The 27,351-nt window shown below is 44.8% G+C and overlaps 1 protein-coding gene across 1 annotated transcript in view; it reads right to left on the bottom strand.

Moving 5' to 3' along the window:
• The window catches only part of entrep2 (endosomal transmembrane epsin interactor 2), a 128,241-nt gene that overhangs the window by 24,138 nt on the left and 76,752 nt on the right, over window positions 1–27,351 (bottom strand). The window contains exons 3-4 of the mRNA XM_014175445.3: window positions 8,047–8,157; window positions 3,325–3,456 (exon numbers count right to left, since the gene is read on the bottom strand). Of these exons, the coding sequence (XP_014030920.1) occupies window positions 3,325–3,456; window positions 8,047–8,157 (243 nt within the window). The remainder of the gene's footprint in view (window positions 1–3,324; window positions 3,457–8,046; window positions 8,158–27,351) is intronic.

Raw genomic sequence — 27,351 nt, 5'->3', positions numbered from 1 at the left:
GTGCTTTTTCTAATAGCTATTTTCTGGCATTCTGATCATGTGGATACTGAACAGGGAGAAATCCACAGCCTGAGCTAACCACAGTGAGGACCACAAATTACCATGGTATTTTACTCTTATTCTAAATACTATGTTTACATTTTCAAACAGACAATAGAGAGCCATTATGGATGAACAATGTTTGTTTGGAGCACAGTATTATTTCCTAGTGATATTCACTGTACATACTAGTACCACAGTATGGCATAGTGTCATTGTAGCTTTGGAGAGAGATTTGACAAGCAGAGTAGACAGACCTATAAGGCAAACAAGAGGCAGATCTGTCACTTCTGGCCTTCAACTATGTTCTCTCACTTCCCTGTCTGGCCTAATATGATCAAACCCTAACACGCAAACAGGATCATGTTATTAGTTCTGACTCAGTCACTTTATTTGGCACAGGGGAACAAAGTGCTAGCTTGGCAGAGATGTTCCTGTGTACTTAGAGAGGTGAATAATACATGGAGATTGGTACTTCAGTATAAACATGCATAGTAACTCTTTTCAAAGAGGAGACATTTTGTTTATTTTCCTTTGCATTATATCTTGTTTGAGGTGTTGACACAGCTGATTTCTCCTCATCTTTTTGGGATACGTTCCTGTTCCATGCCTTGCTAGTCACACAAACCCAATCCAGATACCGGGAGTCACAGGAGACCCATGTCCTCATTCAGTGTAGCCTATTTCATTATTCAGTTCTCTTTGCAGTGTTGCATCACCTTGTGCATCCAATCTACCAAACAAACTGGCATCAATGGTAAGTTCAATGGCTTACTCCGGGGAAAGGAATTAGAGAGAAGATGATGCCAAATGAATGATTCTTGAGCTTCACTTACAATTTCAAGGAGAGAGAGAAAAATAGACTGAGATCTAGGCATTGAATATGTACTGTACATATCATTGTCCAGTCTCATCAAAAGCAGAATGTGAACTAAAAAGTATAGATTGGAATTCAAGTTTTGAAAATCCCAATGTTGTGTTTTATGGAGTTTCTGGTAGAATGTTATTGCCGTTTTGTTGCTGTGCGAAATCATGCTGTTGCTTTGTGAAGAAAGACAAGTATGCATAGCTTACACATTTACATTCAATCGTACATTCATAAAGCAAAGAATAAAAATATCCTTCATGAGTCATGGGCTATATTGAATATAATGACTTGTAAGTGTTTATAAGTGCTACATACGTGAATTTCCTGTATTATTATAATTTTTTTGTGTTTTGTATTTTATCCCCTTTTTCTCTCCAATTTTGTGATATTCATCGCTGCAGCTCTCCAACTGGCCCGGGAGAGGCGAAGGTCGAGTCATGCGTCCTCCGAAATATGACCCGCCAAACCGCACTCCTTAACACCCGCCAGCTTAACCCGGAAGCCAGTCGCACCAATGTGTCGGAGGAAACGCCATTCAACTGACGACCAGGGTCAGCCTGCAGGCGCCCGACCCGCCACAAGGAGTCACTAGAGCGCGATGAGTCAAGTAAAGTTCTCCCGGCCAAACCTTCCCCTAACCCGGACGAAGCTGGGCCAATTGTGCGCCGCCCTATGGGACTCCCGGTCACGGCTGGTTGTGACACAGCCTGGGAACAAACCCGGGTCGATGCAGTGCCTTAGACCGCTGCGCCCCCGTATTTCCTGTATTTTATTGGATTGAGAATCATTGAAAAATGTACAGGTGAAAACACTGTACACAACTTATCTTGTAATTAAAGCTCTGCCTTTTCCTACCAAGGAAAATTAGGAAAACCGGCCACAATGCAGGAAATATAGGTCTGAACACACGCATTTGGGCTATGGCAACACACTGTAAATCATATCTTTATAAACAAAAAATACAACTACATATTTTTGTTCTATTTTCATGGGCTTTGGGCGATCCTAAAACACAGACAGCACACTTGTGTTGTAGCTGTGTTGTATACATCTGCCTTGCAGATGTGAGAAGAAATATTACTTGTGTGTGTTTTCCCTGGCGATTAACATTTGCATATTGACATGGTAAATCATGTCAGGGTAGCAACTGTAATAATACATTGAAGGAAGCTGTTAATAAGATGTTCATACAGAGTTGAACCTCCCTGAACACAACAGCCCTGCCTGGTTACCTGGAGCCAGGCTGGGATCAGGCTGGGATCAGCAGCTCCACTGCCAAGGTTACACACCCCGCCTTCACTCAGGAATCCACAAATGAACTGAATCCTCGTTCCACACTCATTACTCATGGCTTTAGGCAATGACAGGTTAAAATTCAGGAAGAGGAACATGTGATTTGAAGCACTGTGAATGAAACCAATACTTCTGGGGTATAAGTATTACAATATCTATGGGGACATGAACCTATTTTTGGTTTTTACAGAAAAAACAGGTTCTGTTTTCTACACGTTCTGGTTTGAAATGGGTAGTTAACTGTGAACTACATCGATACGCCAAAGTGGTGACATACATTCTATGCATGTAACTTACTTGTAAAGTATCATTTTTCAATCTAGGCTGTGTATTGGAGGGACGTTTGGAGGCAGACAGCAGCAGTATTACTTTATTAATATCTAGACCGAGGATGATGGAGAGCCGTGATGGCCATTGCCTTATATGACATCTGACTTAACTCACCCTATCTGACTTCCTTAGCACATAATACAGTTTTATAGTGTCCATTCTGACATCTTGTTAATGGTCTATGATCATGATGACTAGCAGGGTTGGATCTTTCCTCTTTCATACCCATGCTTCATTTTAAAGGGACTTTTATTTAGTTATCAATGTCTTATAATCAATCAGTGGCATGAAATGAAAGGATTGGAACACTGTAATCCAATAAAGATGCAGCTGCATATAGATCACCATGCCGACAGAAGGCTTTTCAGTTCATATAATCTCCAGAGATCATGAACTGAGCGAACTGGCAAAGCCAAGCTGACAGACTATGCAATTAATATGACTAAGAGCTATGTGTGGATTAGAAGACAAATGCGGTTGCCATTCTCAGTTTCCTGTTCTACTCATCTGAGCCTGTAAGTTTCCACTTGTGTTTTACATTGTCTGTGTATCAGCTAAGCTCCCACGACTTGTTATTCATTACACCGAGGTATACCAGTACAGAGTAGGAGAACATTTCAGCTTGAACAAGTCTGGAGGATCAAGTTACATGGGACAACATAACATAATGGGAATCCTTTCCTTGGAACGAGGCTATAGCGTACACATCAAAGAAGAAATGGTGTAACATACACATACCTGTCTAGTCACACACATGTACACGCACGCACACACACTCTCACACTTCCACCCACCTTGAGGTGTTGGCGTATGGTGTCGCAGTCGCTCAGTGGGTTCAGTTTGAGCGTCTCTCCTAGGTTGTTGCAGCTGGAGCTCTGGTGCTGCAGTTCACAGCACACACACACACCGTCGCTGTCAAACTTTATCTGGGGGAGAGAAAGGACAGGGGTAAGTAAAGGGGCTATTGGATATCAGTGAGAACTCACGGTACTCTTTCCCACACTTGATAATGTTACAACACACCCTAGCCCTGTGTCTCCTCTTCCGCCATTTGCATAAAGCAGAATCTTAATGCTTCTCTATGACGGAGATCAGACTTACACCTCTGTCTCTGCCTGCTCTGATACTTTCCCTGCCAGAATACACTCTTAGCACCTTTTTTTCTATCTAGAACCTAAAAGGGTTCTTCAGCTGTCCCCATAGGAGAACCCTTTGAAGAACCCTTTTTTGTAGTACCATTTCCATAGAGGGTTCTACATGGAACCAAAAAGGGTTCTCCTATGGGGACAGCCAAATAACCCTTTTTTCTAACATGACAACAGAGGAATCTACAGTGCAGGAGGATTACATAACACAGTGAGTTGTAAGGCAGAGTTAACAGGGGGAGGATCTTGAGGTGCTGCTACAACTACTAACTATGTGACCCAGATTGTAAGGAGGCGGGACGTGAACCTACCCATCATGGGTTAATTGCATGGGGGAGTGAAGTCCATTAATATTTCAGTCATAGCGGGGTATGTATGGTCTCCAAGGAGCCGTGTACAGTAGTAAAGGGAACTGGGGAGAGGCATTTAGTCTCGTATACTAATCACTCAGTCAGCAGTAGTGATGTCCTGCTGGTGAAAATGACAGATCTCTGGACCATTGTTGTAGTCTGGCTCTATACTCAACACACTATGAGGAACGCAAGGTCTAACTCGCTTGCTCTCTCTCTCTCTCCTGCTCTCTCACCCTCCTGCTCTCTCACTCTCTCTCTCCTGCTCTCTCACTCTCTCTCTTTCTCCTGCTCTGTCTCCTGCTCTCTCACACTCTCTCCCTCTCTCTATGCTCTCTCTCTATGCTCTCTCTCTCTATGCTCTCTCTCTCGCTATTCTCTCGCGCTCTCTCTCTATGCTCTCTCTCTCTCGCTATTCTCTCTCTATTCTCTCTCTCTCTCTATTCTCTCTCTCTCTCTCTATTCTCTCTCTCTCTCTCTCTCTCTCTCTCTCTCTCTCTCTCTCTCTCTCTCTCTCTGTCTCTCTGTCTCTCTGTCTCTCTGTCTCTCTGTCTCTCTGTCTCTCTGTCTCTCTCACACACTGTGGAGATCCTTGGAGGAAGTAGACTCATGTGTGTTGATGCATGATGTGGTGTACATGTTTGCATGTTCCTCATGTCCCAGCAGACCAGACGGCACACAGGGGGTCTTGCAGTATGTCAGTGCCATATGAATGAACAATTAGATTAGAATATCTAAGTCTGCAGAGCAGCACAGCCATTGCAGTGTTGTTTTCATTTTGATAATCTATTCATGCATTGCTTTCATTTAATGGTGCAGTGTATGACAAGCTCTCTATTTCTGCAGATTTCTACATTTTGGGTGTGAAACGGCGCGTGAAACAGTGATTTGAACGTCTGATGTCACTAGACACAACCTGAGCGGTAATCTACCAGCCTTAGCCACATGAGCACTCCACATAGGACCCATCATGCATTTCACCAGCCCATCCAAGATCGACTTGGATGGGCTGGTGACAAGTGGTTTGTCACCAGCCCAGAGAACAACCACCAGCAACTTAGAAAGCCTTTCAGTTCACACACACAAACACCTCCTGCTCTGCTCTAGTTCCTGCCTTCCATCTCCACTCAGACAAAAACTGCATAAAAGTGGTCGATCCTTTCCAAAACAAATGTGGGATGCCCTCTAAACTAGTTATGCCTTCTGAACAGATTATGCACCTCGCCGGAGCCAAATGCATGCTCAGGGAATGCTACTGTTTATCCTCGCCATACACTGGAACTCTATCAGGTAGACCAGCCATCCTGATGGGGATTGTAGTGTACATCATGTGCAGGGCACTAGTTTTGCCTGTCACATCCTCCCCCCTCCCTCCTCCCTCCGTCACGTTCAGATTCAGAAATCCTCAATGTCCTCAATGATGCAATTCGTTTTGCAGCAATCACAATACGTACAGGTTAAATCCCATATTTAAAAACAATAACATCACAATTGCAAAGGATATTTACAAAGAAGTCGGACGGATAGACAGGCTCCCTGAGAAAGAAGTGTGGTTCTCCTCCGCTCTGCAGATCATTCCTCTTCCCAGAACCTCCCTTCTACGGGCCCCAACACATTACATCACAACTCGTGTCACCCGTCCCTAGTGTTGATGACGGGTGTAAAACATCTTGACAAACATCTTGAGATGTAATGCTACGCTAAGCTACATTGGGCACTGGTAAAACAAGGGCTTTAATGTCAACTTCCTGGAAGTGATTCAAGGAGAGGGCTTAGGCAGTGTCTCACAGGGAGGGGAGTAGTGCCATGCTAAACCTGATGACACACTCTCTGTGTGACCAGGTCCAGTAAACCCTCACGTCACTCTGGCATTTACAAAGATAGGTTTCAAGTTGAGTCAACAGCTCAATATGACATTCATGGACTTGTAATGTATACATTATTTGGATTTATTCACTATGCAAGATGGAGGCAGTTGACATTGATGGTGATGAAATACCCCAGTTGGTTGGACTGTACAGGTGAGTTACAGCTAACTGGAGAAAGGTCACCTCAGGAGCCTGGATGGAATAATAGAGAGTCCTTACTTATTCACGCTCTCTTATAACTGCACAAGGAATGGAAATGAATTCATTAAAGCCTAGCAGTGTTTATGTATCCACTGCAAAGCCTGCAAACAATGCCAGAGTGTTTAATTGATTAGACTAACTAAATTAGAATTCCCATGTGATTAATGTGGCTAGAATAGCAGATCTTCAGTGTAATTACCAACAACAGTCATGTGAGGAGAACCATCCTCAGTTTAACTACTATGATGATTCGCTTTCCTCTTATCCTTTCTGCTTGACAGATGTGTGTTATTTCCAATGTTCTAAAATTCTAAGAATTAAAACATTCGTTTTTTGCAAAGAGATGGTTTGAATCAATATAATTAGAGTCCAGTTGTCGTTGCCTCCCCTGCTACTGGGTCTCTCTGTGTTACTGGGTCTGTCTGTGTTACTGGGTCTCTCTGTGCTACTGGGTCTCTCTGTGTTACTGGGTCTGTCTGTGTTACTGGGTCTGTCTGTGCTACTGGGTCTGTCTGTGCTACTAGGTCTGTCTGTGTTACTGGGACTGTCTGTGCTACTGGGACTGTCTGTGTTACTGGGTCTGTCTGTGTTACTGGGTCTGTCTGTGTTACTGGGTCTGTCTGTGTTACTGGGTCTGTCTGTGTTACTGGGTCTGTCTGTGCTACTGAGTCTGTCTGTGCTATTGGGTCTCTCTGTGCTACTGGGTCTGTCTGTGCTACTGGGTCTGTCTGTGCTACTGGGTCTCTCTGTGCTATTGGGTCTCTCTGTGCTACTGGGTCTTTCTGTGCTATTGGGTCTCTCTGTGCTACTGGGTCTCTCTGTGCTATTGGGTCTGTCTGTGCTATTGGGTCTCTCTGTGCTATTGGGTCTGTCTGTGCTATTGGGTCTCTCTGTGCTACTGGGTCTGTCTGTGCTATTGGGTCTGTCTGTGCTACTGGGTCTGTCTGTGCTTGGTGCTGGGGCAGACTGAAGCCGGGGAGAGAGATAGTAGAACGGGGCCGTATTCCGGATAAGGGAATGCAGGATATCCTGTGGAGCTGACTGCAGTGCTGATACAACCCCACACAACACAGTGGTCACAGAACAGAATAGGCAGGCTAGGGGCTTGAGCTGTTCTTCTGCTATAAATAATCCCTTCATAGACATCCATTCAGCACACACAATACACAGTATACAAGCACACTGTGCTACTCAGAGCTGGAGCCATGTGGAGAAGTACCGTATTCAAATATTTGTTTCCATTTTTAATCCCCCAAAAGCTATTCATTATTTATAGCTTATTAAACACTAATTAAATTAGTCCAGAATTTATGGATTTCAGTATTTTCTTTTACAGAGAAAACCCTTTTAGAGGACTTTGAGAGCTGTGATTTTCTATGCCCCTAACAGCATAGTTGATCTAGGAACTTCACTCTTGTCATGAGTCTATAGATTCATGTAATCTATGCTAGTATCAGGTACTCCTTCCCCAGCCTGGTCCTGACACATGCGTTCTGCCACGCCGTCTGAAAACGGGAACAGAAATGAAACCTGCCGCAGACAGCAGACAAATTGAAAGCGCTCTCTCTCCCCAGACGGCGGATTATTATGTTTTTCTTAATAATTAAACTATGAGCTCCAGTGGGTAATCAGACAGACAAACGGCACTGAGCCCTACTATTAAGAAGGACGTAGGAGTGGCTGGCGTTAATATTTATTTTTACTGTGAGCTGGGTGGGTGGGGCGGTGCTCTGCACACTGATTCAACTGGTGTGTGAGACTGACAGATCCCAGACAAGCTTTTCAACACCAGGTGCCACAACTCCTGCATATGAACAGGGGCCCCACCACATCCACCGGCCCCTGTTAAGATGGAAGAGATAGGGAACCAGTACTGGCCCGTGTAGATGGGAGAGATAGCGCACATGCAGGGGGGACAGAGGGGGTAGAGGGGCAGGGCACTGGTCTCTCACCAGCTGACAGTCCTCCAGAGAGTTGACCAACTGAGCGTTCTGGCAGGACAGGATGGAGCCAGCCAGGTTGAGCATCACACACACCGCCGACAGCAGCATGAAGAAGGTGATCTGTGGAGAGACGGAGTAGAGATGTTGACATTTATAGAGCAACAGTAGACCAACACAATACAGCCATAACATCATGTCCTCTAGGAAATGTACAGGCATTCACCAGTTTATTTCATTTTCATGTTGTCTTGTGGTAGGCAGTAATGTGTTTTTTTTAATGCATGGTTACAATGAGAGGGAAGGCTTCACCAATCAATATTGACTGATTGACTGATTGCATTGAGTCATCAGGGGGAGGAAAAGGCAACAGATGATCACAGAAATCAATAACCTTTTTCTCAAACTAATTAAATCCATCTAAGATAAACTTAATCTAATCCATGGATAACCCATCTGCTCAGAGGTTAAGAGCACAAACACCATACATACATATTGACATTTGACAGACCAACTCTTTACATTGCTCCTAGTAACACTGTCCCTTATAGTTACAGGACTGTCCTTGACACCCTTATATATTTTCTCACAATGCCTTTCGTATCTAGTGTCACCTGAAGACCTAAAGCCCTGATGACGGATGGTCAGGTAGAGGAACCAATCTCCTCCTAATTCCTCAGCCCAACTCCAATCAACACTACTGCTTCCCTACAGCCTGATAGATCTCTTCTGTGGCAATTTCCCCCCTCTCTGCAGTCACCAGAGTAGCTACCTCCATGTTCCCCCTCTAGTCTCCCATTAAAAACAATTCTCTTTATTTTATAGCTGACAGTCCCAGGAAATACATCCTGTGAGGAGAAATAGAGTGAACATTTGGGCTCCTTTAAATCACAGATCAAGTGTAATAGAATGGGTTTAAAGCCGTCAGAGGCCTCTGCCAGTAGATTACAAGGCAGAGCCGGGTCCTGTATATCAGGCCTGGCCTTCATCCACACATACTGTAGCCTGTTTGATTTACAGCCCTGGTCCTGGTCCTGGTGCTGGTGCTGCACCTGATGGAACATTAACCCAGACGAGAGAGCCAGGAGGGAGGGGAGGGACACAGGGGACACCAGCCCAGCCTGGGGGTGGGAGGGAAGTGGGAGGGGAGGACAAGACACATTTACTGAGAAAGAGGTTGACAAACAGACACACGTACAGATGGAGAGGAGGAGAGGGAGCGAGGGAACGAAGGAGGGACAGAGGGAGAGATGTGGTAAACAGATGGAGAGATACTTTTAAATGCTTTTCACCATGCCAGGAAATTGTAGGATTGAAAGGTTGATCGGTACGGTTTGATGGAGGTAGACCACTATATCAGAGGAGAAACACACTACCCCAGGCATTATTCCCTGGCTGTGTGCCCTTGGAGGAAATGCCCGGGGTACAATAACACACAGGATGACACTGGCATGACACTGACAGTAACTGGTTGTCAGTAGAAATATGACTACATCCAACCAACTTCATGTCTTTTCAATAAGAACCATGACGTAATAGCCAATAAGGGGTTGAGACGGCTAGAGAGATGGTGGTTTCAGTTGGACTTTAAGACTCAGGTCTTTAAGACTCAATTCAGCTGCTACATATCTATTAATTTAAACTAAAACACGAGGAGGGACAGAGAAAACAGTTTGAAAGGAAGAGTTAGATCAGAAGATCAGAGAAATAACATGTATTGAATGTTTGTGTGTCCATGGGGCGATTTCCCAGTCACAGACTAAGCCAAATCCTGTAAAAGTATTTTTGAAAGGTGTTTTTTTGGTCCAGGACTAGGCTTAATTTGTGTCCCAGAAACTGCCCCTGTATGTATATGTGTACTCTCTGCCCCTGTATGTATACGTGTACTCTCTGCCCCTGTATGTATACGTGTACTCTCTGCCCCTGTATGTATACGTGAACTCTCTGCCCCTGTTTGTATATGTGTACTCTCTGCCCCTGTATGTATATGTGTACTCTCTGCCCCTGTATGTATATGTGTACTCTCTGCCCCTGTATGTATATGTGTACTCTCTGCCCCTGTATGTACACGTCTACTCTGCCCCTGTATGTATACGTGTACTCTCTGCCCCTGTATGTATACGTGTACTCTCTGCCCCTGTATGTATGTGTGTACTCTCTGCCCCTATATGTATACGTGTACTCTCTGCCCCTGTATGTATACGTGTACTCTCTGCCCCTGTATGTATGTGTGTACTCTCTGCCCCTATATGTATACGTGTACTCTCTGCCCCTGTATGTATACGTGTACTCTCTGCCCCTGTATGTACAGTTGAAGGTGGAAGTTTACATACACCTTAGCCAAATACATTTAAACTCAGTTTTTCACAATTCCTGACATTTAATCCTAGTAAAAATTCCCTGTCTTAGGTCAGTTAGGATCACAACTTTATTTTAAGAATGTGAAATGTCAGAATAATAGTAGAGATGATTTATTTAAGCTTTTATTTCTTTCATCACATTCCCAGTTGGTCAGAAGTTTACATACACTCAATTAGTATTTGGTAGCATTGCCTTTAAATTGCTTAACTTGGGTTGAATGTTTCGGGTAGCCTTCCACAAGCTTCCCACAATAAGTTGGGGCAATTTTGGCCCATTCCTCCTGACGGAGCTGGTGTAACTGAGTCAGGTTTGTAGGCCTCCTTGCTCGCACATGCTTTTTCAGTGCTGTTCACACATTTTCTATAGGATTGAGGTCAGGGCTTTGTGATGGCCACTCCAATACCTTGACTTTGTTGTCCTTAAGCCATTTTGCCACAACTTTGGAAGTATGCTTGGGGTCATTGTCCATTTGGAAGACACATTTGCGACCAAGCTTTAACTTCCTGACTGATGCCTTGAGATGTTGCTTCAATATATACACCTAATTTTCCTTTCTCATGATGCCATCTATTTTGTGAAGTGCACCAGTCCCTCCTGCAGCAAAGCACCCCCACAACATGATGCTGCCACCCCCGTGCTTCACGATTGGGATGGTGTTGTTCGGCTTGCAAGCCTCCCCCTTTTTCCTCCAAACATAACGATGGTCATTATGGCCAAACAGTTCTATTTTTGTTTCATCAGACCAGAGGACATTTCTCCAAAAAGTACGATCTTTGTCCCCATATGCAGTTGCAAACCGTAGTCTGGCTTTTTTATGGCAGTTTAGGAGCAGTGGCTTCTTCTTTGCTGTGCGGCCTTTCAGGTTATGTTAACACAGGATTAGTTTTACTGTGGATATAGATACTTTTGTAACTGTTTCCTCCAGCATCTTCACAAGGAACTTTGCTGTTGTTCTGGGATTGATTTGCACTTTTCGCACCAAAGTACGTTAATCTCTAGGAGACAGAACGCATCTCCTTCCTGAGAGGTATGATGGCTACGTGGTCCCATGGTGTTTATACTTGCGTACTATTGTTTGTACAGATGAACGTGGTACCTTCAGGCATTTGGAAATTGCTCCCAAGAATGAAGCAGACTTGTGGAGGTCCACCATTTTTTTTCTGAGGACACCTCCAATCAACTCAAATTATGTAAATTAGCATATCAGAAGCTTCTAAAGCCATGACATCATTTTCTGGAATTTTCCAAGCTGTTTAAATGCAGTCAACTTAGTGTATGTAATCTTCTGACCCACCGGAATTGTGATACAGTGAATTATAAGTAAAATAATCTGTCTGTAAACAATTGTTGGAAAAATTACTTGTGTCATGCACAAAGTAGATGTCCTAACCAACTTGCCAAAACTATAGTTTGTTAACAAGACATTTGTGGAGTGGTTGAAAAACGAGTTTTAATAACTCCAACATAAGTGTATGTAAACTTCAGACTTCGACTGTATATGTCTACTCTCTGCCCCTGTACGTATACGTGTACTCTCTGCCCCTGTACGTATACGTGTACTCTCTGCCCCTGTACGTATACGTGTACTCTCTGCCCCTGTATGTACGTATATGTGTACTCTCTGCCCCTGTACATACACGTGTACTCTCTGCCCCTGTATGTATACGTGTACTCTCTGCCCCTGTACGTATACGTGTACTCTCTTCCCCTGTACGTATACGTGTACTCTCTGCCCCTGTACGTATACGTGTACTCTCTGCCCCTGTAAGTATACGTGTACTCTCTTCCCCTGTACGTATACGTGTACTCTCTTCCCCTGTACGTATACGTGTACTCTCTGCCCCTGTAAGTATACGTGTACTCTCTTCCCCTGTACGTATACGTGTACTCTCTTCCCCTGTACGTATACATGTACTCTCTGTCCCTGTATGTATAAGTGTACTCTCTGCCCCTGTACGAATACGTGTACTCTCATGCGCTTTTCATTTCTAGCTTGAAATGTGCATGAGGGTGTTTAAACACGGATCATAAAGTGCACCTGTATTTCCATGTTGATATGTTAATTAACCTTGGATTGTCACATCACTGAATGTGTGTGTGTGTGTGTTACTAAACTAAACTGCCATATGGTAAGAAAAGACAGACTGCTTTAGATGTTCACCTTCAGAGAGACTGTGACGGTCAACATCTTCAGAGTACAACACTCCTTCCCATGCTTCAAATGTCTCATCACTGACGTTAAAGGAAACAAGCAGAAAGCTGAGAACGGACAGTTTTATTACTTTGTGTAAAAACATATTATTAGCTTGACTGAGAATAGAACGAGGCTAAGACAATGACCATTTTGTAAGGCAGAGATTGAGCTGAGAGACCGTTCCTCCAACATCAGTCGTAAAACGCCTATTAATGGGCACCTCTGAGTGTTCGCCTCATCCCCAGCTGAGCACAGCCAATCAAATGAACTGCTCAATCTCACCAGGTTTTCTGCTGCTCTCTCTGTGGCAATTCCCACTGAGGGGAAAATGCCCCATAGTGTGAGGTACATTTCCATAAAACAATCATATACTTACACAATCATACTAAATATGTTGTTACAATGTGTGTTTACTGTTTAGATTGTGGTGGAACTCACACATTTCCTTTCAATATTAAATCAGACTCTCCAAGGATGTTCTGACAAGACATCACTGGTCCAATCTCAGAGGAGCAAAACCAGCATTCTATTCTGTTATTCTATTTGTTTTAATTTGTTTCTGTTCATTTATTTCCCGTCTTTGTTTCCATTATCTTCCTTTTTATTGCTTTCCATAAATTTGATTCAGCACCAAGGCAGACAGGTAAGTGTCTGCAGTAAATCTCATTAATAGCTGAGTTTATCGTCTGTGCCTTATAGCTAACCTGGCTGAATGGCTGTTCTTTTAGAGTCATATTTCACCAACGCATACCTGTCTCCTGGGCTAATGAAAATGTGTGGCTCCACACTGGCTCTGTGTTCTAATTACCATTTGGGATCACATTGCGCTGTTTAACAGACACTCATTAATTACCGTCCGCCACCATGCCCCCAGCATGACAAACAGACTGATTGACAGACTGACAGACACTGCTAGAGCATGCCATCAGAGTTAGGGTCAATAACATTTTTTATTCAGTCAATTTAGGAAGTACAGTCGTGGCCAAATGTTTTGAGAATGACACAAATATTAATTTTCACAAAGTTTGCTGCCTCAGTTTGTATGATGGCAATTTGCATATACTCCAGAATGTTATGAAGAGTGATCAGATGAATTGCAATTAATTCCAAAGTCCCTCTTTGCCATGCAAATGAACTGAATCCCCCCCAAAAAACATTTCCACTGCATTTCAGCCCTGCCACAAAAGGACCAGCTGACTTCATGTCAGTGATTCTCTCGTTAACACAGGTGTGAGTGTTGACGAGGACAAGGCTGGAGATCACTCTGTCATGCTGATTGAGTTCAAATAACAGACTGGAAGCTTCAAAAGGAGGGTGGTACTTGGAATCATTGTTCTTCCTCTGTCAATCATGGTTACCTGCAAGGAAACACGTGCCGTCATCATTGCTTTGCACAAAAAGGGCTTCACAGGCAAGGATATTGCTGCCAATAAGATTGCACCTAAATCAACCATTTATCGGATCATCAAGAACTTCAAGGAGAGCGGTTCAATTGTTGTGAAGAAGGCTTCAGGGCACCCAAGAAAGTCCAGCAAGTGCCAGGACCGTCTCCTAAAGTAGATTCAGCTGCGGGATCGGGGCACCACCAGTACAGAGCTTGATCAGGAATGGCAGCAGGCTGGTGTGAGTGCATTTGCACGCACAGTGAGGCAAAGACTTTTGGAGGATGGCCTGGTGTCAAGAAGGGCAGCAAAGAAGCCACTTCTCTCCAGGAAAAACATCAGGGACAGACTGATATTCTGCAAAAGGTACAGGGATTGAACTGCTGAGGACTGGGGTAAAGTCATTTTCTCTGATGAATCCCCTTTCCGATTGTTTGGGGCATCCGGAAAAAAGCTTGTCCAGAGAAGACAAGGTGAGCGCTACCATCAGTCCTGTGTCATGCCAACAGTAAAGCATCCTGAGACCATTCATGTGTGGAGTTGCTTCTCAGCCAAGGGAGTAGGCTTACTCACAATTTTGCCTAAGAACACAGCCATGAATAAAGAATGGTACCAACACATCCTCCGAGAGCAACTTCTCCCAACCATCCAGGAACAGTTTGGTGACGAACAATGCCTTTTCCAGCATGATGGAGCACCTTGCCATAAGGCAAAAGTGATAATTAAGTGGCTCGGGGAACAAAACATCGATATTTTGGGTCCATGGCCAGGAAACTCCCCAGACCTTAATCCCATTGAGAACTTGTGGTCAATCCTCAAGAGGCAGGTGGACAAACAAAAACCCACAAATTCTGACAAACTTCAAGCATTGATTATGCAAGAATGGGTTGCCATTAGTCAGGATGTGGCCCAGAAGTTAATTGAGAGCATGCCAGGGTGGATTGCAGAGGTCTTGAAAAAGAAGGGTCAACACTGCAAATATTGACTCCTTGCATCAACTTCATGTAATTGTCAATAAAAGCCTTTGACACTTATGAAATGCTTGTAATTATACTTCAGTATTCCATAGTAACATCTGACAAAAATATCTAAAGACTCTGAAGCAGCAAACATTGTGGAAATTAATATTTGTGTCATTCTCAAAACCTTTGGCCATGACTGTACACTGAAATTCCAATTCAGTTTACTTCCTGGATCCCAACTCTGCATGCCACTGAGGGACTGAGGAGATTTACACCGCGTGTCACAGTCACCATTTAACACTCGCCAGGATGCCAATATATCCCCACCATTTTGTTTTCTGATCAGTGGACAGGGGATGGAAAACACACAAGACCCAGGCATGGACTTTTTCCATCAGGGCGCTAATCATTCATACATATAGTCATTTCCCTCATGTGTAGTATGGTACTGTATGAGGACCCATGTGTAGTATGGTATGACCACCCACAGGGACGTGTGCAGTTGAAATATGACAGGAAGTTTGAGTCAGTCAGACCAGTCACACAGAGGCAGAATGAGGGAACGATGAGAACACTGTCTGCAAGCTGCAGTGACATGCAACGAGTTGTAGGTCTAACCAACTTTAACTATGGAACAAGAACTAAATAAAATACATCAAATATTCTGTATAATACTAAATTATTAGTTTTGTACAAATATGCAGTATGCCTACACTTCCTTAATTAACCAATAGACATCTAGTGTGTGGAGGGTTGAGGAGAGCCGTCAGACAGTAGAACTGGGATATTTTTTTAACAGCTTTTGAAAACTGAAGGGTGCTTAGAGAGGACAGCTTTGACTTCACTGGCTAGGAAATACATGTTGCTGATAAAGCTGCACGTAGAATGTCTCTAATTTGGACAAAGATCGTTAATATCTTTCCACCTTACAACTCTCCTCATCCGTCTATGACACAAACAGAAAAATAATCTGTTTATTTGCAGAGTAATGAGTCTTTGGTCTAGATTGCTGTTGTTGTCATCCCCTGAATGGTGTTGAAAGCCTTGCGGCCCCATACAGCCCCTCGTCAGCCTATAGCAGTGTCCAGCTCAGTCAAATGTAACATGATAATTGCAGTGTTGATGGAGCATTAGCATTCCATGGGGGACACGTCTGTCTCTGACCCCAGTAACACTGCAGCCCACCAGGCCCGTCTGTCTCTGACCCCAGTAACACTGTAGCCCACCAGGCCCGTCTGTCTCTGACCCCAGTAACACTGCAGCCCACCAGGCCCGTCTGTCTCTGACCCCAGTAACACTGCAGCCCACCAGGCCCGTCTGTCTCTGACCCCAGTAACACTGCAGACCACCAGGCCCGTCTGTCTCTGACCCCAGTAACACTGCAGCCCACCAGGCCTGTCAGTCTCTGACCCCAGTAACACTGCAGACCACCAGGCCCGTCTGTCTCTGACCCCAGTAACACTGCAGCCCACCAGGCCCGTCTGTCTCTGACCACAGTAACACTGCAGCCCACCAGGCCCGTCTGTCTCTGACCCCAGTAACACAGCAGACCACCAGGCCCGTCTGTCTCTGACCACAGTAACACTGCAGACCACCAGGCCTGTCTGTCTCTGACCCCAGTAACACTGCAGACCACCAGGCCTGTCAGTCTCTGACCCCAGTAACACTGCAGACCACCAGGCCTGTCTGTCTCTGACCCCAGTAACACTGCAGCCCACCAGGCCCGTCTGTCTCTGACCCCAGTAACACTGCAGACCACCAGGCCCGTCTGTCTCTGACCACAGTAACACTGCAGCCCACCAGGCCTGTCTGCCTCTGTCCACCACTGCACTGCAGACCGACAAGCTCATTAGCCACAATGGCAGACAGGGTCCTATGAAGTCCCCAAAGTCCCCAAAAACTAGTGTTGACTCAACAAAAAAATGTGCTTTGTCACAACAACTAGCAATGTTGCTAGATTGCCATACAGGCACAGGGGCACTGCTGCTACCAACTATATAATGCAGAATATTACCCTTGAAAGATGCAATCTTGGAAAATGAGAAATATGCATGTGTAGTAGAGGCAGAGAGGATGCTCTAGTCTACTCAAAGGCAGCTGCTTGTGTTCCTCTGTGTGTGAGTGTAGAGCCAGGCGTAGAGAAAGGCTGTGGGACAGGCAGAGAGGCCCAGTCTAAACAGAGTCCTGCTCCCCTACAGACGGCCTGGGATGTCCTTCCCCCTGACCCTTGACCCGAGGGAGGGGGTTTATGGGAAGGTAAATAAACCAGAAAAGGCAGACATTGTAAAAACAATTCCCTCTAACTGGGGGTTAACCTCTAGAATGACAACCTGTTGACAAGTGCCCATGCCAGGGCCTGTTAGGGTGGGACTCCTGGGGACTGGAAGCCTGGGGACTGGAGAGATGAGGTGGGGGCGCTGGGGAGTTTTGTCGGAACCGGATGGAGCCATGTTAGACCGAGATGGAGGTATAGGAGCACAGCTCTCTGAGTCCTCTGCTCTGCAGCACCGCTGCGACAAGACATAATTTATTTTCAATTATCTCAGCCGAGAGAGAGATTGGAGAAATGTTGTTATGTTCTTCCTCTTTCTCTAACAAGCCTTGTGATTGTGTTTGCTGCCAACACATCCATTCTGTGTGTCTCTGCAGGGCTGCTAAACTCTATCCAGCAGTGCTTTCACCTCTCAGCCAGACACACATTGATTTCCCAACTCACTCTGTACATAACTAACTTCACACTCCACTTTTCTTCTTTTTTGCCTGTTTAGAGAACAACTACCATAGTAGAGTATAGTGGGTTTGTATTACAATAACCCCAGAGGGTAAGAAAAGCAACATTCGCAGCATGCACTATAGAGTCTTTAATCAGGCAAAGAAAACATAGTGTATTTTTCATATTTTCTTTCCACCGTTTCTGCACTATCACCCCTGTTGACTTGATAAATAGTGGAGACTGAGGGTTAAGGATGGATTTATGGCAGTCCGGTTAGCAGGAAGCCCAGGGCGACAGCAGCTGGTTACAATATCACGGGGCAAAACAGGGAGGGAGTAACCCTTTCCGTCCTGCCTCCCCTTCCAAGCCCTCCATCTCCAAGCCCACCTCTGACTGTAAGATATGCATGCTCACAGCCATATTGAGTTACCCCGGGTGGCCGTGCACCACAGCGCATGTTTGTACTCCATCACCATGAATATGATCAGAGCCTGCCATGAAGCCAGGCGCAGTCGGTCCATCTCATCCAAACAAACCCTGGTGGTGTTGTTACAAACCCTCAACAGGCAGGCAGGCAGGCTAACCATGGAGAACTGACTGACTGGGAGTCAATCTGAACCAGGCATAATGGATTCCACAGACCCTCATCCCTCAGGGGCAAATGTTTAAACCATGTGAATAGGAGATCACTTACACGTTCCTTCATTAACTGGAGAGGCTGTGGATCCTGATGAGGGTCCCAGTAACTGAGATCTATCAGAGTCGACTGTGAGTGAAAACGCTTTCTCTGTTGTGAGATGGCGACCGCTTCTATCATGGAGGCAGCGTGAATTCAGAGTTACCCGTCTGTCAGTCTGCATATCTGCAAGGGCTGATAAGAGGCCTCAGGGAGGAAAGTTATGTGGAGAAATACATCAGCCAAACACCCTCTATAGGATCAGACCTCATTGAGCTATAATGGCACCAGACCAGGCTGCACATTTCACCCCTCTCAAATGTTCCCCTCCCACAGTATATTTCTAACAGTAACACTGTGCCACATAGTCTGGAGGGGTGAACCAGAGGTCACAGCAGAATAGAAGTCAATTGCGGCATTAATCAACACCTGTTCTATCAATCCATATCCACAAATTTCCAATGAATCTTAGAATAGAATATAATGGAATAGAGCTAACTAGGAAGCATTAGAGAGATAATGAAAGTAGGGCCAGAGATGAGCAGCCCAGGTAATGAGTCCACAGACAGACACAGCAGTGGAGACAGGGGAGTAGAGTAGTGTGGTATCTGCTATGTTGACTGCCCAGGGTAACTGGCCCATAGGCAGAGCACATCGTCTGAGCCACCCTAAAGATCCATTGTTTGAAGCAAAATGAGGGCCACAATACAGCCCAGGGGGGTCACCATGTGATTAGCCTCCACTTTTCAACATTTAATCAGTTCCAACTTTGATGAGAGGATGAAGCGGAACTATCCTTCTGGTCATGAAAAAAATATACAAAAACACCATGAGAGTACAGTAATCAGGTAAACTTGTGTTCTCTCCTCTCCAAGTTTGATGTCAGTAAATAACAGTAACGTGAAGTTGATGTGCTAGCTTGCAGTCATCTTAGAGGACTGCAAGCTAGATAAGCAGATTGTGAGTGCCAAGATTCTGGAAGCAATAGTGCCTCAAGTAAGAGACTCAAAGTACTTCTCATTATCTTGGACTGTAGATCTGACATTATTCACCAGGAGCAACTGTCCATTATTCTGAGAAGCGTGGCTTTAAAGGGAAAGCCAGAGATCAAGGAGCACTTCCTCGGCTTTTGTAAATGTTAAGGTTACAACAGGCTTGAATCTGTCCACTGTCATCTTAGATGAGCTGAACGAACTGAAGATTCCATATGAAGATTGCAGAGGACCAGCTTATGATAATGGGGCCAACATGCAGGGCAAGCACCAAGGAGTACAAGCCAGACCGCTCAAAAAATATCCCAGAGCCGTGCTCGTCCCATGTGGAGCACATACTCTAAACCTTGTCATTGTAGATGCTGCCAAATCTTCAAAATATGCAGTTGTTTTTTGGGGGGGCATCACCTTCTTTTCAGCTGGCACACAAAGATGGAGTGTTTTGAAGAAACACATGAACATAACCATGAAGTCATGGAGTGACACAAGATGGGAGAGTAGGCTCCAAAGTGTTCATGCAATTAGGTATCAGGTTTCTGAGGTTCGGGAGGCATTACTGGAAACCAGACAGACGATCAACGATCCTGTGCCCAAAGTGGAGGCACAAGTACTTGCAGAGGAAGTTGTGTCCTACCGCTTCTTGATTTGTTGTGTCATATGGTATAAGATACTGACAATGACAAACAAGGTGAACAAGCTCCTCCAATCCGCCTCAATGCAGTTGGATATCGCAGTGAATTTAATCTCATATGCAAAGGCCTCCCCCACTACATACCGGGAAACTGGATTCTCTGAGGCCCAGACAACAGCCAAAAGCATTTGTGTAGAAATGAATGTGGAGGCTGTTCTGAAAGAGAAGAGACTGAGAAACAGCAGGAGGCATTTCAGCTATGAGGCTCCTGATGAACCAGTGACTGACGCACTGAAAAACCTTGTAGTCAACTACATTGCGGTCGACTCTGCTGTGACATTCATGGATGAGAGATTTGAAACACTCAACCAGGTGAAAACCAAATATGGAGTGCTGCTGACCTTCAGCACTGCCTCTCAGATGTCCAGTGAATCTTTAAAGGCTCACTGCATGGAAGTTGAAAACACTCCAACCTTCAGAGATGACTGTGACGTCGGTGGAATGCATCTGGCACACGAGATTCAGAACTGACCTGATCTGCCATCAGATAAGATGACTGCCTTTGAGCTGCTTTCCTTTCTCTGTGAGAAAAACCTGGAGGAACTCTATCCTAACCTTTGGATAGCCCTAAGAATTGCAGTTATCACACCAGTAACAGTAGCATCAGCAGAGAGGAGCTTTTCAAAATGAAATCTCATCAAAAGCTACCTGAGGTCTTCCATGTCAGAGGAACGTTTGAGTGCTCTGGCCATCATGAGCATAAATCATGACGTGGGGAAACACGTGTCCTATGATGACATCATTGATGATTTTGCGTCAAGAAAGTGCAGAAGAGGAATATTTTGATGGTAAGATTTGAATTCAAACATTCAAAGGTTTACACACTTAATAATATTTCAGATTGTATGGCGGAAGTGCATTTGTGTAAATGACTGCTTAACTATGTGACATACTTTCTCAATTTCTTCCAGACAGTCCAGACAGACTGGTGTCCATGCTGATGCTGAAAATGCCCAGGCTGTAGAGGGAACCAAAGCTAATCACACAGCTGGATAGGTTTTATTTGACTATTTTAAGACATATAGCTGCAGCCATAACCTATAGGCTTATGTTTACATTGTATAGACAAAGCGAATTGGATAATATTGTGAGGACTGGACTAATTACCAGGCAGCAGAGCCAAAGCTCAGTGTTCTATTTTATTATTTTCTACATTTTATATTTTCTACAATTTCTTATTTATGTTAATGTTAATATTCACTTATTTTAAGATTCTATAGAAAATATTGTATTCAATAAATAGTGTTTGTTTATACCTCATTCTGTTCTGTATAGGTCTACTTATTCTTAGGCCGATGGAGCAAACTGTTTTAAAGGAGGGAGGATTGTAGTGGGAGCACTGGGGTGTCGGGTGTAACTGTGTGGCAATGGAAAATGGTTTACATGGCTCACAGATCAGGTAGGAGGGCCCCTTAGCAGAATTTTGCTTAGGGCCCCAGGGAGGTCAGGACCGGCTCTGGGTGTAATCCCAATGCACCAGTAAAAAGCGTTGTCTATTTCAAACTGCTGCTTCACTACAGAGAAAGACAGCGAGAGGCCTATTAGTGTTACTACTTGTGTTTGTTTTGATACCATCTCCTCCAGTCAGAGACATCTCTGCTTCAGTCTGAAGGGCACAGTCAGACGATATGTTGGGGAACAGATCGGTTTCCCTCTTTGGAGAGCATCATCCCGAAAACACTGGCGGGTGACAATAGCAGGATAATATTCTATGATGGTCGCTGAGAATTGCTCTGGCAGCACGGATCATCACAGTCTCGCCAAATAAACAATCAGATAAGGAAGCTAATTCATATTCTAATGAATATGGATCCACAGTTCCTGCTCTGGAGGGCTCTAGGGGAGGACATCATTCATCAGCCTTATCTATCTCAGAGAGAGAGAGAGAGCTGGAGAAACACTGCTCCATACATTATCCTGCACCAAATGCCCTCATCTCTTGTTCTCTCTCTTGTCCCTGTGTTTTTGATGCACAGAGTGTGTACTGTATATGATAAAGAGGGGGATATAGAGAGACAGTAGAGGAGGGCGAGGGGGTTGGGAGACTGGGAGAGAGGTGTTTGAGTGACTGGGAGGAGAGAGAGAGAGAGAGAGAGAGAGAGGGTTTTCTGATTGTTTATTTCACTTGTGTTTATTATCTATTCCACTTGCTTTGGCAATGTAAACATGTTTCCCATGCGAATGAAGCCCTTTGAATTGAGAGAGAGAGAGTGTGGGAGACTCCTTGAGTCTGTCTGAGAGAAGCAACAGGATATTCTGTCCTAAACTCACTCAGCCTTATAGCCTAGTTCTTATTCCCACCCTGCCTCCTCATCTTCATCATCATTTCTCTGGTAAATTACAGTCTCTCTCTCAGAGCTCTGCAACAACAGATTAATTAATCAATGTACATGGAAAGACATAGATATTGAAACAAACCTGCAACAGAGAATGCTGGGAAATATGATAATGATGGGCGTGGTTTTGACTAATCTCTGGTTATTAACACTAACACTGAGATTATTTTACACCAATGAGTGTTCATTTAACTCTTTACAAGTGTTCATTTAACTCCTGAATCAACACTATAAATGTTACACTGAAAATCAACACTAGATAACACTGGCCAATTTGCTGTGTGCTATGAAAGATACACATCTGCAGGCTTCCATACATTTCAAGAACCTTTTAGAATTCTGAAGAACCGTAGGTGCCATTAAGAACCTTCATTTTTCAGTGTAGGCAAACTGTAAGGGATATCGACTGCTCCCCTCTGCTACGAGGCTGCAGATTAACTGTCGGGTGAAGCAGATCACACACACACACACACACAGACAGACAGACAGACAGACAGACAGACAGACAGACAATCGAAACTAATAGGCACTTGGTCTCATCTGTTGGCCTCATCAAAGCAGACTGGGCACAGCCCCAGCTTGTCCAGCAACACTGTTACGACGACAACACCACTTACATCAGTCGGTACTGGCTTTTATGGTTTATTCTCCCCCAACATTGGAAATGGCAGTTAAACTGTTGGGGAGTTTGATGGGCTACAGGCCCAGTGGGCTAGGGCGTGGGCTGAGAGAGCCAGGCAGGCTGCTCAGGCGGGGTGATATGATGTCACTTCCTGTGGGCTCATTCTGCAGCTGCTTGGTCTCTGTAGGGGACAGGGAACGGTGAGGAGTTCCACAGTGTCAGTTCCAGGCGATTGATCACAGAAGCCACAAACTAATTACTCACTTTCTACTGCCCTCCCCCTTCCTTCTCCCCATCAACCCCCCTCTCCTGTCTCTGGTACCCTGCTGCTACCCTGCTGCTTCACTGGGGGGGAACATCAATATTCTGCCTGGCCCATGACGCATCTGTGGGGACATGTTATATCGCAATGGAAATCAGAACCTATCCTGAGCCCATTGACTCTGAATGGGAGTCTTTTAAGGATCTGTGAAGCTTTGTGGTTTTTGAGTGAGAGTGAACTGACATCTGAGGCTATGGTGCGTTAACACACCACTGAGGCACGGAGCGTGTCATTGGCTCAGGCTGGTCACACAGAACTGTGTTACATATCAGATTCTACATAAGCCGCTTCTCTATAGACCTCTAGTCCTTATTTAACGCCAACCACCTGTAGAATACTTCAGAACATAATCAAGATGAGGTAGATATAACATATAGGAAAAATGATCCATTACATGAACTGAGATTTGAACTGAGAGGAAAGAGACCAAAATGGGAGTATACACTGAGTGTACAAAACATTAGGAACACCTGCTCTTTCCATGACTGACCAGGTGAATCCAGGTGAAAGCTATGATCCCTTATTGACGTCACTTGTTAAATCCAGTTCAATCAGTGTAGATGAAGGGGAGGAGACAGGTTAAAGAAGGATTTCTAAGCCTTGATACAATTGAGACATGGATTGTGTATGTGTGTCATTCAGAGAGTGAACAGGCAAGACAAAAGATTGAAGTGCCTTTGAACAGGTTATGGTAGTACAGTAGGTGCCAGGCGCACCGGTTTGAGTTTCTCAAAAACTGCAACGCTGCTGGGTTTTTTACACTCAACAGTTTCCCCTGTGTATCAAGAATGCTCCACCACCCAAAGGACATCCAGCCAACTTGACACCTTGTAGAGTCCATGTCCTGATAAATTGAGGATGTTCTGAGGGCAAAAGGGGGTGCAAACCAATATTAGGAAGGTGTTCCTAATGTTTTTGTACACTCAGTGTACATCTCTCATGGCCACATTTTGACACATTTTCTCCACTTCTCTCTGTAAAGCAATTCCCCATTCCCCTTAGCCTTGTGCCTTCAACCTGACGTTCTATTGATCAGGACGGACCACCTCGCTCTCTGTTGCTATAGCACATCCTGACAGGCAGTCCTCTGGGGCCCGTCTCCACGACACCACAGCTACATCTCCTGCTAAAGTCTACACATCTGGGTCAAGGCAAAAGAATAACAGTACTCTGAGGAGGATGCGCAGAGAGAGGAGAGGAGAGGAGAGGAGAAGACATAAACACACTTCCAGACAGATATGAGGCTGTGAAAGTAGGGAAGCAGTGTGTATGTATGTGTGTGTGTGTGTGTGTGTGTGTGTTTATGTGTGTGTGTGTTCATGTGTGTGTGTGTGTGTCTTTTTCCTTTTTCCCAGCTATATAAAACCCGGAGAGCCCACAGCGCCCTAATTACTGGAAATGACAGACAGCAGTAGCATCATTAACACCATTCTAATACACTCAATGATTCCCCCGAAATTCACTGCTCCTCTAGGCTTGTCCAATTGACTTTGTTAGCTTCAATTAATAGAACTGACTGTACTAATGCACAACGTGGGAGAATGCAAATGTATACCCTCGTGGTAAATTGGCGAGCTCTCTCATTATATGGACAATGAAGATAAGCAGGAAGAGTCTCTGTGGGTAAACAGAAGAGAGTGTGTGAAAATGTGTGAAAGAAGTGTGTATGATATAAATCTTGATAGAATACAAATGCCTCACACAGCCAGAAATAGCTGCTCTATACAGTAACCAGCTACAATTTGTGGAAACAGAGAGTCTTTCATTTGAACTATTCCGTGCATCTTATACATTGCCCACATGATAGATTTACCATTTTCTACTCAACTAAACGTGTTTAAAAGACCAGAATAGGACGTTATGACACACATCCAGAAGGCTCTAATTAGATGTTCTTGTTAGACCCTGGAGAAGCTGTGTTTAGGAGTGTGTAGCAGTTACAGTTTCCACACACATACCCCCCCCCACACACACACATACTCACAACCCCCCCCCCCCCCCCCCCCCCCCCCACACACACACACACACACACAATCATAAGAGGCCTATCAAGAATCAAACTGCCGCAAGTTGTTGTCAAGTAGCTGTCAAGTTGATACAACCAGTTGTCTATAAATAAGTCTTGTTTTAATTAACACATTTATATGGGAACCTTAAGGGCATGTGTGGGATTTGCAAATATACTTTCTTTCTAACACAAAGAACCTCTCCACGTGTTCCAGAGAGTTGCTATCTGCCAACCAAATGCCTCTCCGCAGAGGTTTCACATGGCGGTTTCACACGGCGGTTTCACACGGAGGTTTCACACGGAGGTTTCACACGGAGGTTTCACACGGAGGTTTCACATGGAGGTTTCACATGGAGGTTTCACATGGCGGTTTCACATGGCGGTTTCACATGGAGGTTTCACATGGCGGTTTCACACGGAGGTTTCACATGGCGGTTTCACATGGAGGTTTTACATGGCGGTTTCACATGGATGGTTTCACACGGCGGTTTCACACGGCGGTTTCACATGGAGGTTTCACATGGAGGTTTCACATGGAACCACTGGATCAGCCATTAGTGAAAGCTAAATGGATGTTCTGTAACGAGACCCTTTAAAGGCACCCTGGTTTATTTCAAATGATCTGGGGATAAAATAAATACCTACAAAGCGAGTCATGGAGCCGAGGCACGGAGGCAGAATATAGCCTGCATAAGTGAAGGGCTTCTCTGTCCCCCCCCCCTCCCCCCCCCAGTGTACACAGAGCCATTGACATAAAGGTAAATGTTTAGGTCCGGGTAATCTCTGCACAGGCCTCACTTCACTCCTCTGACACGGGGCACTCGTGAGAAAGCAATATTTTGGACATGGAGCTGAGGGAATCGACTGTACAGTTCAACTGACATCCAACTCGGTAGACTAAATAGTGATCCGTTTTACTCAGCTTAGCAACGGTAATGGGGATGGATAGAAAGGCTAAGAATGATGGGAAATCAGACCCGTAAAATAAGAGGGACTAGGAGTTTTTTTCGTGACTATGTGACTTGATCAGGGAAAACTCCAGGCCCCTAGTCCTGGTCAGGTCATATGGTCAGGAAAATCTCCTGGCCCTAACAATAATTCACAGCCAGAATGAATGTCGAGAAATGTCAAAGCGAGCATGACATCAATTTGACTGCATTTGTACAGTAGCAGGCCTAAGAGAAAACGGGCAACAGTAAAACCTGATTGCTTTGGTTGCTCCCAGCTAGTAGTATCCCATCCTCATGGGGTGTGCTGTATTGTAGTGTCTTACTGCTCAATAGCATTATAAGGTCTATTGATAACACATTCAAGACAAGCATGGGCCCGATCATCCTGAGGGTATTGAATGTGATGTTATTCATGTCTATGTTACGATACCAAGTGAAAGCCAGGACAGTTCATATGGGGTGGCAGGTAGCCTAGTGGTTAGAGCGTTGGGCCAGTAACCTTTCGGTTACTGGATCAAACCCCCGAGCGAGCTGACAAGGTAAAAATCTGTCTTTCTGCTCCTGAACAAGGCAGCCCCCTGCACCTCTCTGATTCAGAGGGGTTGGGTTAAATGTGGAAGACACATTTCAGTGGAATTCATTTAGTAGTACAACTGACTAGGTATCCCCTTTCATCATGTGATTGGCGTGCTGGATTCCACCAGCAGCAGCCACATCTGTCTGCTCCAGAGACAAGCCAGCTTTCATGACTTTTTATTGGTGGAGATGTAATGAACAGCTGGATGAGAGGCTGAAACTGGGGCTGGGTCTCCTTCTCTACAGTAATCGATGCACATAATTTGGTACCAGTCTAAACAAAGGCCTGTGTTCTTTAGTTAAGACTCCACTGAGTCCACTCCCAACCCTCCAGTCCTTTATAACCAATAATAGGGGAAGCAGATTCCCTGGGCACATGACTCCTCACAACATTGTCATCTCAGCTCTGCCCTAACAGAGTGTTGGAGGGTTGCCCTGCAAAAGTTGGCTACTGAAGTAAATTAATTAATTCTAAAACACTTTTTTTCTCTAAGTCCCTTATCGGCAGGCTGATACACTGTTTATTCATCCC

The sequence above is a fragment of the Salmo salar genome, chromosome 26 (assembly GCF_965601325.2).
Source record: "Salmo salar chromosome 26, fSalSal1, whole genome shotgun sequence".
Classification (NCBI taxonomy): Eukaryota; Metazoa; Chordata; class Actinopteri; order Salmoniformes; family Salmonidae; genus Salmo; species Salmo salar.
This window is presented reverse-complemented; position numbering and strand designations above follow the sequence as displayed.